General features: G+C 37.4%; 1 protein-coding gene across 3 annotated transcripts in view; it reads right to left on the reverse strand.

The window, feature by feature from the left end:
• Positions 1-15,578, reverse strand: part of ATRN (attractin) — a 189,442-nt gene that overhangs the window by 54,231 nt on the left and 119,633 nt on the right. For all 3 annotated transcript variants that reach the window (XM_070802138.1, XM_070802136.1, XM_070802137.1), the window contains exons 20-24: positions 14,964-15,057; positions 12,391-12,443; positions 7,211-7,305; positions 4,912-4,990; positions 3,166-3,323 (exon numbers count right to left, since the gene is read on the reverse strand). In XM_070802138.1, the coding sequence (XP_070658239.1) occupies positions 3,166-3,323; positions 4,912-4,990; positions 7,211-7,305; positions 12,391-12,443; positions 14,964-15,057 (479 nt within the window). The remainder of the gene's footprint in view (positions 1-3,165; positions 3,324-4,911; positions 4,991-7,210; positions 7,306-12,390; positions 12,444-14,963; positions 15,058-15,578) is intronic.

Genomic DNA, 15,578 nt, shown 5'->3' on the forward strand with positions numbered 1-15,578 from the left:
GGGCCTCAGCAGTGGAAGTGTGGAGTCCTAACTACTGGACCACCAGAGAACTCCCCTTCTTGGCTTTAACTTGTATTTCTTGAACAGCTTTTAATGCTGAACATCTTTCATGTCATTATCTACCATATTTATATCTTCTTTGATAAAATGTCTCCATGTCTTTTGTCCATTTTCTGACTGGACTGCTTTTTAATGTTGCATTTTGAGAATTCATCTTATCTTCTAGATAACAAGTCCTTTGTCAATAATATCTTTTGCAAATATTTTCTCACAGTATATAGCTTGTTTTTCATCCTTCTACCAAAGTCTTTCACAAAGCAAAGCTTCTGATTTTGATGTGAGCAACTATTTTTTTAATAGGTCATGTTTTTGTTGTCAAATATGAAAATCTTTTGCCTAGCTTTAGGATATGAAGACGTTCTCCTTTTTTTCCCCCCCTAAGTTTTATAGTTCTACATTTTACACTTAAATGTGTTATCCACATTGATTTAATTTTTGTATAAAATGTAAGGTTTAGGTCAAAGTTCATTTGTCTATGATTGTCCAACTGTTCTAGTAGCTTTTTGTTGAAAAGGCTATCCTTCTTCCACTGAACTGACAACACCTGTCAAAAATCAGTTGGATGTGTTTATGCGGTTCTGTTTCTGGGTTCTTTATTCTGTTCTACTGATCTATGTATCTATCCCTCCAATAATAACCACAATGTCTTGATTACTGTAGCTAAATACTAAGCCTTATTAATATTTCATATAGTAATTCTTCCCACTTTATTCCTCTTTTCAAAACTGTTATAGCTATTTTAGAATCTTTGCTTTTCATATAAATATTAGAATAAGCTTATCAGTGTTTACAGAAAAAAACTTGCTTTTTTTTAAACTTTAAAAAATTGGGGTAAATATTAAGATAAAATTTATTAATATCACTTCAACCAGTTTTAAGCATATGATTCAGTAAGCACAGATGCTGCAAAGATTGGAAGAGAGGACAGTATGAACAACTTTGTGTCAGAAAATTTGAAAATATATGAAATAAATTAATATCTAGAAAAAATTATCTTAATGGATGCAGGTAAGAGTATCCAAAATATCCTGTAACTACTGGAATCAGCAGTTAAAAAAGAAAACAAACTCCACAAATAAAACACCAGAATCAAGTGGTTTCAAAGAGAGATTGCATACAATTCTAAAGTTATATGATTTTTTTCCCACAAATGAGAGCTAACTTCTCAACTTATAATTAAAGGCTAGTTTGATAACTATAACAAAGACAGGAAAGGAAAATTATGGACTTTCTTACTAAGACAGATACAAAATTCAAATCAAAATATTAGCAAACTGAGTCCAGCAATGGACTAAAGTAAAAATAAAGTAAAAGCAATAAAGCGATAAAGTAAAAAAATAATACAATAAAGTAAAAAAATACAATAAAGGAAAAATATAATACAATAAAGCAATAAAGTAAAAAAATAATGCATCATTGCATGTCAGGTTTATTCCAGGAATGCAAATAACTTCCAGGGTCATGGTTTATGCAACAGGACAAGTGGTAGTGCCATTCGCTAGAACCAAGCACAGGGTTTGGGGCTAAGATTACAAGAATGACTCCCTGAGTACAGGGAGCTTATGAGTGGCCAGGTAGAAATGTCTAGGCAGCAACCAAGAACACTTGTTTGGTGTTCAAGTATAAGCAGGGCTGAAGACAGAGTACTGAGAATTACCAGTTCAGAAGTGGTACAGTAAGTCTTATGCGTGCGATAAAGACAGAGAACCATGACCTGAATCCCAGACAGCCCTAATTTTTTAAAAGACTCCTTAAAAAGACAGACCAGAGAATGAGGGAAAAAGGACCAGGAAGGCAAGAAGGACAGTGACTCAAATCATGCAATGAGAAGGAAAAGGGGACTAAAGAATTCAGTCACTGGAGTCTACTGTGACAGGCAACTTCAGGATGTGGTGAAGGAAGAAGTTGGACTGATGGGTGAATGGATACTAGAAACAGGGAGTGTGGTCAATGTTTACAAGAAGGCTAGCTGGAAAGGGAAGCAGACAGTGTGACAGAACAAAGGAAAAAGTAGATTGGAGGATAAATCTATAGATCACCTAGATAGGAAGAGAAAACAGAGTGGTGAGTAAAATTACAATGCTGAGCCTGTCCCCCACCCTCCAGAAAGGAAAAGAGTGACTGTTCTTCAGTTACAGTCTCAAGGTGTGAACACACACCCACCAGAACTAGATTTCAAACCCATCCCAACTGCTCAGTGCAGATGTGCTTCACTAGACAGTGCCACTGAAAGCTGGCAAGTATCCACAGCCCAGTCCAGCGACCACACTTCCTCAGCTAAAGGTAAACCAACTGTTCAAAATTCACCCTTCCCAAATTCCACCTTTCCTCAAAAGGAAAGGGGTTAAAGCAGAAAGTACTAAGGCAAGGCCCCAAAGACACAATGGCAGATGGTTATAAAGAGCACAAATGGGGCCAGGAGTGCACTAGGCCCATGGGACCAGAGAAAAGGAGCAGGCTGGTAGCAGCAGTGGCTGCAGCAGCCAACAAGAACCCTCAGACCTACCCTTTCAGGTCACGGTACAAAGAATCTGACGTGGAGACGCTATAGGAACAAGCCAGGGCTCAAACCCGCATCTGTCTGACTATAGACCGAAACTCTTAAGGTGACCTTAAACACTGTCCCACACTGTCCCCATTACCCTCCATCCTATCCTCCTCTAAACTCCAAGAGCATCTGGGGTTCTCTTCATATGGCACTTTCTACACTTCAGCTTTCACTGGTTATATTTGTTTGCTTCACTTATAGCCACCTTACTCATTCCAGAATTGAAGCTCTTTGTGTAGCTCTACAGGCTTTTAAGTGGCAAGTCCTCAAGAAATAAATGAGAAGAAATGAAGAAATGAATAGTTATAATTACCAAATCTGTTATACACCAACTTGCTTTCAAAAGTGCTTATAAATTTCCTTCACAAGTGATTTAAGCTAGCCCCACTACAATCTTCTTTATGGTCTGTGCTCAGCACTCCTTTATCACAGATATCACAAAGGCAAAGCAGCATTAATATTGTACATCTCATTTACAGTTAAGTTACACATTAGTGAATTTAAGTCTCCACTACAGAGATTTCACCACCTTTGTAAGATGTAAAAGCACTTCTTACCTGAATTTTGATGGGCCAGGTGAAATTACTGACATAAACAAAGAAAGTGATATTTGGGTGGTTGCGAAAATCAAACTTCTCATTAGAGAAACTATCTTTGTACTCCTTAATGTTGGTTTTTGAAACAACAGGCATCTCTTCTCCAGCTTGGGTTCCAGCTGTTAGAAAGAATAGAATGAAATAAAGAGATTTTTTTTTTTTGGAGCAGAATCTGCCCTCACTAATAATAATGATAGTAGTTAGAATTTATTAAACGCTGTGTTCCAGAAATAGCACTTAACTCAATCTCATTTAATTCTAACAATTATTATCCTCCTCATTTACACATCAGAAAACGTAGGTTCAGGAAAATTAAGAAACTGATTCAGATCACACAGCTAGGAAGAGTTTGGATTTAAAGCTGGGTAGGCTGATACACAAGCCTGTGCCCTCAACCCAAATGGTTTTACCAGGAACCCCTACAACTTCTCCCACAGAAAAAGACGGCAGTAATTTTGAAGCAATGGCATTCACTCTGCCCACTTCACCTGCTTTGAATTTACCCCCTTAAACCTGTTTGGCAGTGCTCCAGATCCCCCATACAAGGGACACAGATTCAGCCATCACTTCCTAACTAGCAGTGACCCTAAGTCTCCACACTAGCAGTGAGGAAGGAGTTTTAGGGGTCACTCAGTCCCTTCTGCTACCAACTACAACTGACTTTAAATCCCCCTGACCTGATATAAACTCATTCTATTCCCAAGTAGTCCTTCAACATTCAATAGTGTCCCTCAGCCAGGAATTCTAGCGTTTATAAAGACTCATTAAACAGGCTTTTCCCATGGCTGGAGTCCGACTGTCATTGGAAATCAATCACATGTTCAGGGATGCTACCTTTCTCCAAACAAAGACTCTGACATGATAAACACAAAGTGATGTGCAAAGTAATGTTTTTATTTGGTTTCAGTCTAACTGGTCATATTTTGACCAAAAGACAGTATTGTGACAGTAATAATGATGATGAAACATAATTACCATTTGATGAGAATTTACCATTTCTAGCACTACACTGAGTACTTCATTTATTATCTCATTTAATCCTCAGGATATTCTACATGGCTGGGTATTTTTATTATCTCATTTCATACTTGAGTAAACTGGCTCAGAAAGCATAGTTGAAGTAACAGGCAGAATTCAAATCCAGGTCCACTGAGCTATTTCTTAACTACTATATCAGGGCCACCTCTTTCCTTAGTAGATTTTGTGCCCAGCAGATCTTCTTTAGTAAATCATAGTAAGGTAAACAAGACAGCAAAAGCTTTGCTCATAAAGCTTTATTTAATTCCCAAAGCACATTTTTCTCTGAACCCACTAAAATCTCATTCTATTAAAAATGTTGCATTTTTCACTTCTGAAGCATGGATGATAATGGTAGTGCCAGAGCAGTGGCTGCAGCAATGGTATTAATGGTGTTAGCCAGGTGAGGTAGTGAGCATGTACTGGTCTTGATACCATGGCAGGCACTGACAGGTACAGCTGAATTTAATCTACACAACTGCAGGAGATAAGTAGTATTACTTTCTTTTTAAGATGAAAAATCCTAAGGGTCTGGAGATAGGTTTTAGATGCTTGCTCAAGGTCTTCCAGCTAATAACTAGCAAAGGGTTAGGGTTTCAAATCCATCTGTCTGTCTCCACAGCCCCTTTTCTCAACTCTTTCTCAATCAATTATCTCCACTTAGAAGGTCTTCTCTAGGTGTGTCTTTACCTGAGAAGCTGGCAGCCCAGGTGATGTTGAGGTTGAAGTTTTTGGAGGCATTGATGAACATGTCCAAATCCCTGTTTTGCTGGTGAGATGTACAAATAATTAGAAAATTAATTACTGTAATAGTTTCTTGGTTTTAAAGCGGTAGTTCAATTTTACTCCTCTCAACTTTCTTAGTTACAAATAAACTTTTTAATGTCTTAAGAGAAACTCAACGTTTAAAAGACAGCAAAATTTTTAACCTTAAGATAAGCAATATACCCCAAACAAGTTTCATTTCCCTCCCATAAAAGTAGGAGATGTAATGCTTTATCAAATGCCAAACTCTATGAAAAAGTATCTTTTAAAAAAAGACCCTCACCAGAGCACAATGACCTACATCCTGTGACCCATATAAGGGGAATCAGTTTCTTAAGGATCCTTTGGGCAGCCTTTTCCAAATGTCTGGAGAGTAAGACACTTGATCAACTGTCATTTATAAATCAAATCTATGTAGTTCTGAACCCATAGATTAAATACAGTGTAAAGTTCTCCAAAATGGAAATGGTTTTTAAGAAACAGCACATAAAGCTGAAATAAACTAAATTTTAACTTTTCTTTTTAATTTTAAAACTTTTGATTGTCTTCACCCATGATTAAGAACATTTTTCTCTCACTAAAAATATTATTTCAAGAGAAATGACAAAATATGCTTTATTATCTTTGAAAACTTTGTATACCACTTACAGATACAGCAATTTGAAGAGCTAGTTTAATTTATTTTGACTCTTGGTTTTAATGACTGAAAAAGGTGTCTTTGAGCAATGTTCTGGGCCACCTGGAAAAAGAGCACTGTCAGCTGTGCTAGGGAAATCATGATACTAATTTTTAGTTTTCCCTAAAACTTGGCTAATAAATCTCTTTCTTGGGGTCAAAAAATTGTTGTTCCAAATGAGTCAGATGCTGTATTTTGTATTTTTGAATGCAATCTTGCTGAAATTCTTCACACTGAGAAACTTTAAAACGGGTTAGAAAATAAAGGTTTTAAAGAGCATTCTTTTGATAGTTTTTCAGCATAAAAATTATAACAATGGAAGCATTTCCAAACAGCTATTTTCAAAACATGATTTCCAAACCAGAAGTTCCTCTCATAAAGCAGTTACCTTCTCATTTATTGATAAAGCCTCACCATCCTCTTGAAGGGACAGCTCAAGTGTATATCTACATATTTGGCCACGTTGCGGCAGGTAGGATCTTAGTTCCCTGACCAGGTAATTACTAGCAATTACTTCTTTCCACGGAAAGGATTAGTAAACTTGAAATCCTGGTGCTTTTGTAAAAAACAAGACATATACACTGTATAACTCTGGAATATAAAAACAAGTCTTACTTTCATTTAATTGTAAACATCCCATACAGGACTTCATTTTTCTACTGATTTATTTATTTCTTAAATTTAACCATGCTTGCTGATAACATGTTATCAAAGGAATATACTTTGGCTTATTATCATATTGTTTTCCATGTATTGTTATATTTATCATATTTTTGTAATGGTAAATGGCTTTGTGTATATTGATAAGAAGAAGCCTCCAAGGAAGCGCCTAAATAATTTATCACCAAGTTTAGTAAAATTTCATTATGTACCAGAGTAGGTATTACATGACTTCACATCTCATTGAAGAAATCATACAGGTGTGTGTTCATGTTCTGGACACTTCACTTTTAAATGTCACACTGTGTTGGCTCCCTTTTACTTCTAGGTAACACTTCATGGCATGCTGGGGTTCACCATTAACAATAGACATAAAAATATTTTTTAAACAGTTATTTAGTAGTAATTTCAATTATTTCTGGCTGACTTCTTATGGGCAACTAAGTCTTCACTGTTTTAACTTCCTAATGCGGCTAAGAACTCATTCTAGGAGCTTAAGTGTTACCTCTGCCTGCATCACTGGTATTAATTTCTATTTTAAAGCAGGAAAATTGGGTTCTGCCACTGCCCCACTAACAAGGAAGTTCCCCTTGCAGTCTCCTCTCCTTTCCTGTATGGGGCTGTGATGGGCTGATGGATAAACCAAATACACGTGGAGTCAATTTCAGTCTGTGTATCAGACCATGGTAAATATTAACAACACCATTCTTACCTTTTAACTAGAAAGGAAATAAGATGGAGAGTCTAACACTTCTTTCCTGTACCTCTAAACATTATCCTGTGGACTCCACTCTGGAGACCACTGCTAAGGCAGTGCTTCTATCCATAATAACCAAGGAAAAGATCCACACAAATTCAAAACAAAGTAAGAAGACTTTTACGTCTTACTTCATCAGGTGTCGCCACAAAATTGATGGCTGTGTAATAGCGGTCATCTTCCTGGGATAGGCTAAAGGTGAACTGATAGTCAATAAGAAGAGTATCTATGGAAAAAAAGAAACGTGTATTTAAAAACTGAAACAAAACACAGTATGTCTCTGGAGATAGAGATCGATTTTCTCATAAATATTCAATAGCCAGGGAAGTACTTTTAGCAAAGTTGTGAGCGGTAATGTTTGACTTAACCCACCAAAACCTCCTTGTATCATGACCCTGGTTGAGATTTTAGGCTCCCACTAAACTTACCTATAAATATTAATTGATCATCTATTCATGCTTAAAGATACAAAGCTATAAATTAATGGTATAAAATAAATCAAAACTCCATGTAAAAATGGTTGACTCCAGGTCCAGGGCAAGGAATACCTGTCTCAGTTAACTTATTCTAGAAAGCAAGGAAGCATTCAAAGACTAATGTAGCAAAAGAACAGAGGTTGAAAATGAGCCTACTGGCTAAACATGGTATAATTTAATTCTAAAAAGTATTGCACAACTCAACAACTTGATTTGAAAATGGGCAAAAGCCTTGAATAGATATTTTTCCAAAGATATACAAATTGCCAATAAACTCATGAAAGGGTACTTACTTAACATCACTGATCATTAGAGAAATACAAATCAAAACCCAATGAGATATCATATCATCTATAGTAGAACGGCTACTACCAAAAAAAGTGTTGGTGAGGATGTGGAGAAATTGGAACTGTCATGTACTACTAGTGGGAATGATGCACCTACTCTGAAAAACAGTATGACAGTTCCTCAAAAAATTAAAAATAGAATTACTGAATGATCCAGCATTTCCACTTCTGAGTATATACCAAAAAAAACAGAAAGGAGGATGCTGAAGGGCTATTCATACAACCATGTTCATAGCAGTCAAAGAAATTATAGCCCAATAGTGGAAGCAATCCAAATGTCCATCAAAAGAAACATGGATAAACAAAATGTGGTATATACAACGGAATATCACTCTCAGTCTCAAAGAAAAAGGAAATTCTGACACATGCAATAACATGAATGAACCTTGAAGACATTATGCTAAATGAGATAAATAAATAAACAAGAAGACAAATATTGTGTAATTCCACTTATATGAGGTACCCAGGTACCAAATTCACAGAAAGTAAAATGGTGATTGCTAGTGGGTAGGGTAAGAGGGGAATGGGGAGTTGTTTACAAGTTTATATTTCACTACTCAAAAGATGGCCAAATGATTTTCCAAAGTGGAAAACCATTTTATATTCTCACAAAAACTTTATAAGCATTTTGATTTCTCCACATCACTGCTATTGGCTTTTATTTTTCAAGACAGAAATATATTAAATGTACTAGATTACAAAAAATTAATTGATGTGGTTTCAGGTTCCACACTATAAACTAACCTCTAAGAAATGATCAGCTGCCTGGTTTTGGTACAGTATCAAAGGATGACATCCATGAGTTCAGTTCAGTCACTCAGTCGTGTCTGACTCTGCGACCCCATGAACTACAACACACCAGGCCTCCCTGTCCATCACCAACTTCCAGAGTTTACTCAAACTCATGTCCATTGAGTCAGTGATGCCATCCAATAATCTCATCCTCTGTCACCTCCTTCTCCTCCTGCCTTCAATCTTTCCCAGGATCAAGATCTTTTCCAATGAGTTGGCTGTTTGAATCAGGTGGCCAAAGTACTGGAGCTTCAACTTCAGCATCAGTCCTTCCAATGAGTATTCAGGGTTGATTTCCTTTAAGGTTGACTGGTTTGATCTCCTTGCTGTCCAAGGGACTCTCAAGAGTCTTCTCCAGCACCACAGTTCGAAAACATCAATTCTTTGGCACTCTGCCTTCTTTATCATCCAGTTCTTGTATCTGTACATGACTACTTGAAAGACCATAGCCTTGACTATACAGATCGTTGCCAGCAAAGTGATGTCTTTGCTTTTTAATACACTGTCTAGGTTTGTTGCAGCTTTCCTGCCAAGAAGAAAGCGTCTTCTAATTTTATGGCTGTAGTCACCACCTACAGTGATTTAATAGCCCAGGAAGAGGAAATTTGTCATTGTTTCCATTTTTTCCCTATCTGTTTGCCATGAAGTGATGGGACCTCATGCCATGATCTTAGTTTTTTTTAACATTGAGTTTTAAGCTGGTCTTTTCACTCTTCTCTTGCACCCTCAAGAGGCTTTTTAGTTCCTCTTCACTTTCTGCCATTAAAGTGGTATAATCTGCATATCTAAGGTTGTTGACATTTCTCCTGGCAATCTTGATTCCAGCTTGTGATTTATCCAGCCCTGCATCTCCTATGATGTGCTCTGCCTGTAAGTTACATAAGCAGATGACAGTAAACAGCCTTGTCATACTCCTTTCTCAATTTTGAACCAGTCAGTTGTTCCATATGCGGTTCTAACTGTTGTTTCTTGAGCCACATACATACTTCTCAGGAGACAGGTAAGATGGTCTGGTATTCCCATCTCTTTAAGAGTTTTCCAGTTTGTAATGATTCACGCTGTCAAAGGCTTTAGTGTAGTCAATGAAACAGAGGTAGGTGTTTTTCAGGAATTTCCTTGCTTTCTCTATGATCCAGCAAATGCTGGCAATTTCATCTCTGGTTCTTCCATTTTCTAAACCCAGCTTGAATATCAGGAAGTTCTCAGTTCATGTAATGCTGAATCCTAGCTTGAAGGATTCTGAGCATAATCTTACTAGCATTCGAAATGAGTGCAACTGTCCAGTAGTTTGAACATTCTTTAGTACTGCTCTTCTTGGGAACTGGAATGAAGATTCACCTCTTCCAGTCGTGTGGCCACTGCTGGGTTTTCCAAATTTGCTGACATATTGAGTGCAACACCTTTATAGCATCATCTTTTAAGATTTTAAATAACTCTACTGGAATTCCATCACCTCCAGTAGCTTTCTTTATTGCCATCAGTGCTTCCTAAGGCCCAGTTGACTTCACACTCCAGAAAGTCTAGCTCTGGGTGAGTGACCACACCATCTGGGTCATTAAGATCTTTTTTGTACAGTTCTTCTGTGTATTCTTGCCACCTCTTCTTGATCTCGTCTGCTTCTATTAGATCTTTACCGTTTCTGTCCTTTACTGTGCCCGTCTTTGGATGAAATGTCCCTTTGATATTTCCATTTTTCTTAAAGAGCTCTCTAGTCTTCCCTTTCTGCTGTTTTCCTCTATTCCTCTGCATTGTTCATTGAAGAAGGCCTTGTTTCTCCTTGCTATTCTCTGGAACTCTGCATTAAGTTTGGTGTATCTTTCCCTTTCTCCCTTTCCTTCCTCAGCTATTTTTTAAAGCATCCTCAGACAACCACTTTGCCTTCCTGCATTTGACTTTTTGGGGGATATTTTATTTGCTGCCTCCTGTACAATATTCTGAACCTCTGTCCATACCTCTTCAGGCACTCTGTTTACTAGATTTAATCCCTTGAATCTATTCCTCACCTTCACTGTATATTCATAGGGGATCTAAGTTGTACCTGACTAGCCTAGTGGTTTTCCCCACTTTTTAGTTTAAGCCTGAATTTTGCTGTAAGAAGCTGATCTGAGCCACAGTCAGCTCCAAGTCTTGTTTTTTTCTGACTGTATACAGCTTTTCCATCTTTGGCTACAAATAATGTAATCAATCTGTACTAACCATTTGGTGATGTCCATGTGTAAAGTCGTCTTGTGTGTTGTTGAAAACAGGTGTTTGATATGATCAGTGTGCTCTCTTGGCAGAATTCTGTTAGCCTTTGCCCTGCTTCACTTTGTACTCCAAAGCCAAACTTGCCTGTTACTCCAAGTATCTCTTGACTTCCTACTTTTGCATTCCAATCTCCTATGATGAATAGCACATCTGGTCAAGACTCCGCAATCCAATGCAGGTGGCATGGGTTCGAGCCCTGGTCCTGCATGCCGAATGGTGCATCAGAAACAACAACAAAAAACCACTCTGTCCTTTTCAACTATATCTGGTGGGGCCAGGTTTTGTGTGTGTGTGTGTGTCTGTGTGTGTGTGTACTTCAACCAAAGAGACACAGCGCAACAGACTGAATGCAGAAGCAGATATAAGAATCCAGTTTACTTCTGTTAAGCTGCGGTACTGGCTTTTGATTTCAATAATACTAGGGGTATATCTCACTGTGGTTTTAACACACATATCCCAAATGTCTAATAATGTTATCTATTTTTTCATGTGCTTATTGGCAATTCATTTATCTTCTTTGGTGAAATGTCTTTCCAAATCTTTGCCTGTTTTTAACTGACACTGTCCCCTTATTCAGTTGTAAGAGTTCTTTATATATTCTGAACATAAATTTTTAATCAAAAATATGCTTTGTAAACATTTTCCTTAGTCTGTAGGTTGTTTTTAGTTGTTTAGTTTTTAACTGGTATTTTTTAAAACACAGGTTTAGTCCCAAATCAAATTTTTTTTCTTTTATGAATTGTGATTATATGCAAGGTCATGAAGTTTTTCTCTTGTTTTTTCTAGAAAAAACACATTTATTAAGTTCTAGGTGGACGTGAATTTTGAAGGGATGCTATTTAAACCCAGATGGTATGGGTATACAATCATAGTAGAATATGAAAACATTAGCTCATTTTTCTCTGGTTCCATAATTTGGCCTAGTATGTAGATTCTCATATAGGAAGAAAATGCATTTATCTACAAGGATCTGGTTTACCATGCATTGTTAGTCATTAGACATTTTATTTTACATATTAATTCCTAAAGAGGTGGTTAACACAAATCAGTTTCAGAGAGAATGATAACTTCAACTATATTTTTAGAATTCTGTTTATGGTCAATCCTAAAATATGAAATGTGATGACCCCCAAGCAGATAATGGCAAATGAAATAAGGTTTCAAGAGAATACAAATAAGGAAAGCCAGAGATTTTTATCTCTGTACTCTTCTCTGATAACTGCTACAGACATATTAATATAAACCACAACCAGACTTAAAGCAACTTAAAATAATGTTCACATATGAGTTAAATTTAGTAGAATATGACACATCAAATTAAGAGTCACTTCCATGGGTGGTTACTATATTCCTATAGCACCTACCATTCTCAAACCATATTAAAGAAAATAATGAAGTTTTATTGAATTACTTTCCTTCTAGACAAAGAAGAACTGCAAAAACACTTACAATAACACGTTCCTTTGAGAGGGTTTCCTTGGTATCGATTTTCTACCTCACATCTAGGGGAAAAAATGAAGATTATTTTCTATTGTTATCTACATTCAATAGTGAATCTACATTCACTTTAAAATCAAGCGGGTCCTTTTATATAAACTATACTTTTTTGAGTCAGTACAATTACATTCTTCACTGTTGCCCAAATCAGATGGACTAACAAGAGTCTGCATTCATTTTCAATGTTGACTGCCCAGCAGTTCACACCACCAACAACCAATAAACATTTACTAAAGCATATAAGATAAATTCAAATAAAATATTATTTAGATCTTATTTTTTATCATGAAAACACATTTTCACTTTTGTATGGACAAATATTCTTCTAAAAGTGCAGTTAAAGCATTTTTCAAATCGATTTACCTGTGGTTAGTTGCTAATAAAGTTGTAAGCTTTTATCCATCTTGGAATGTGTACGTGTGGATAAGACTGTGACAAAGGCAAACTGTTTAGATGAGACTATGCCAAAAGATGTAAATAGTGGCTGAGTGAAAGAAAAACATATCCTACATATGTTTTTCTCCTAGGGCCATCTAGCTCTCAGTTTTTATTACTGCAATAAAATCAGGGCTGTTGTTGAAAAATAAATACATAAATAAAAATAATTTTTTTCATATATTCATTTCTCACATTTCCTGTTCTCCATAGATAAATTGAACCTGTTCTTTAAACACAAGTGAGAGAAGGCTAAACACCAAGGATCACTTAAAAAAAAGACAAACGACCAAAACTAAAAACTCTTGGATATGGTTCACCAGTCTGGAGAAAAAGAGTTCTAGTCAAAAAGAATTATTAATTTCCCCATAAATATCATCCATGAACATCAGTAAAACCCAAGCTCCCACTTAACAAAGTGATTCAGGAAGGCACAATAGCTAGGAACCATGATGAAAGGAGGGGAAAGCTTGAGTTAAGCACTTTTCCCAAATAAATAATTCAAGGATGTTTTATGTCTTTTTATCTAGTATTACCAGCACTTGTTTATATCTAAAATTTCCTAAAAATAAAGTCTTTCACTGAACCTACACCTCATTTCTTCATTGTATACCATTAACAGAAGGCAGGGGTGGTTAAATTTGCTCTATTACATTTTTGTGTTTAAAGGAACCTAGATTTAAAAACTAAATTTAATCTCTGATTAGACTTTTCTTTATGTATTGGCTTCTGCTGCTGCTGCTAAGTCACTTCAGTCATGTCCGATTCTACGCGACCCCATAGATGGCAGCCCACCAGGTTCCCCCGTCCCTGGGATTCTCCAGGCAAGAACATTGGAGTGGGTTGCCATTTCCTTCTTCAGTACAAAAACAGGAAACATATATATTACTATAAAATATAGACAGAGCAATTTCCTCCTGAATGCCACTATCAAAGTCTGAATCACTGGTGACGTTACTAGCATTTTTTAAGAAAAACAAAATTTACCAGTGACTATCTGCTTATATAAAGCTGAAACTCCAGTACTTTGGCCACCTCATGCGAAGAGTTGACTCATTGGAAAAGACTCTGATGCTGGGGGGGATTGGGGGCAGGAGGAAAAGGGGACGACAGAGGATGAGATGGCTGGATGGCATCACCAACTTGATTGACGTGAGTTTGAGTGAACTCCGGGAGTTGGTGATGGACAGGGAGGCCTGGCGTGCTGCGATTCATGGGGTCGCAAAAAGTCGGACATGACTCAGCGACTGAACTGAACTGAACTGATCTGCTTATATCAGGTTAATGTTTTGATACTACTAAACATTTTTCTCAAGTCTCTGCTTGAGAGAATGGGTGAAACTACAACTTGTTTCATAAGGTTTTCTGGTGAGGCAGAAAGAAAATGAGGAACAATCTCTCGTTTCAACTCACCAGGACACTAAAAACAATTATCACTAAAAACAACTCACTATTGACAGATGGAGGAAATGGGGCTTAACACAGTTAAGTGATTTGCTTTTACAGCACCCTAGTCAGTTGGAGGCACAGCCAGGGTGAATCTCCAAATCTGCCTGATGCTGTTTGCATCTTCATGGATGGAGACCCCAAACTCTTCCCTGGATGATGTTTGATATATATCACCAAGAAAAATGCTAGAACAGGGAGGGATGTGTTAAAAGCAAGAGGAACTCTCTACAATTAGACAACCAAAATGTTAAATAAAATCTTGTCCTGGAATACCAGTTCTTCCAACTCTATCTTTTAAGAAAATCTCCTGACATGACAAAAATAGAGCCTTTACTGAAAAGACTAATCCAAATCAACAACCCAGGAATTGTGTCACTCAAACATAAAAATGTGATTTAAAGAGCCATTAAGGAATTACTGCTAAACTGACAACCTCCTCAGTATGGAGGGTGACTAAATTAGACCTATCTGAAGCAGAAAGGGGAAAATTTCAAATCAATCGACTTGAGGATTCCTCAGAGCCCATGGAAACAAGGCCCAGTGAAGAGGGTGGCTCTTGGGGTTCAGGCAGTTTCACAGCCCCTTCACACTCCCTGGTGAGGTGTGGATGGTGCCAGGAGTCCCAGAAGTGTGGTACTTACAGCTGACATTCATCCCCCTTGACGCCCTTGGTGGTGCAGAAGCACTTGCCCGTGTTGGTATTGCATAGCGACGCATGTCCATTGCACCTGCATGCTGGGGAAAAGGAAAAGGACGGGGTGGTCACAACTGGCTTAAAAGATAACCACTATCAGACTTTCCCCCAAACAAGTAATTCTGTCTGAATTGGATTCAACTGGAAAGATAGGTAAAATAAAAGCATTCATTTAATAGGTAAAATTCTTTTTTTTCAAGCTGGTGATATATCTCAAATAATGTCAGAGCCAACATTAAAGGAGTCAAAGTCATCAGTCAGGATGAAAGAGAACATCAGTGTCCACTGCCATTTGAGGCCGTGCCTCTTTGGGATGTAACAGACTCTATTACGATTCTATCACGATTCTTTCATCTACTCAATAAACATTTCTGAAGCATCTTCAGTGTGGGCACACAGACACAATCTCTGTCCCCATAGAGACCTCTGAGCAATGACTGCTCCCCGTAGGGAGGGTTGGTCTGGCTAGGCTCTGCCAATAGCCGCATTTCAAATCATACCAGGGCTCAGAGCTGAGAGTGGATTCCAATGGCAGGTCATGTTTCAGAGGCCCTCCAGGATT

The sequence above is a fragment of the Bos indicus genome, chromosome 13 (assembly GCF_029378745.1).
Source record: "Bos indicus isolate NIAB-ARS_2022 breed Sahiwal x Tharparkar chromosome 13, NIAB-ARS_B.indTharparkar_mat_pri_1.0, whole genome shotgun sequence".
Classification (NCBI taxonomy): domain Eukaryota; kingdom Metazoa; phylum Chordata; class Mammalia; order Artiodactyla; family Bovidae; genus Bos; species Bos indicus.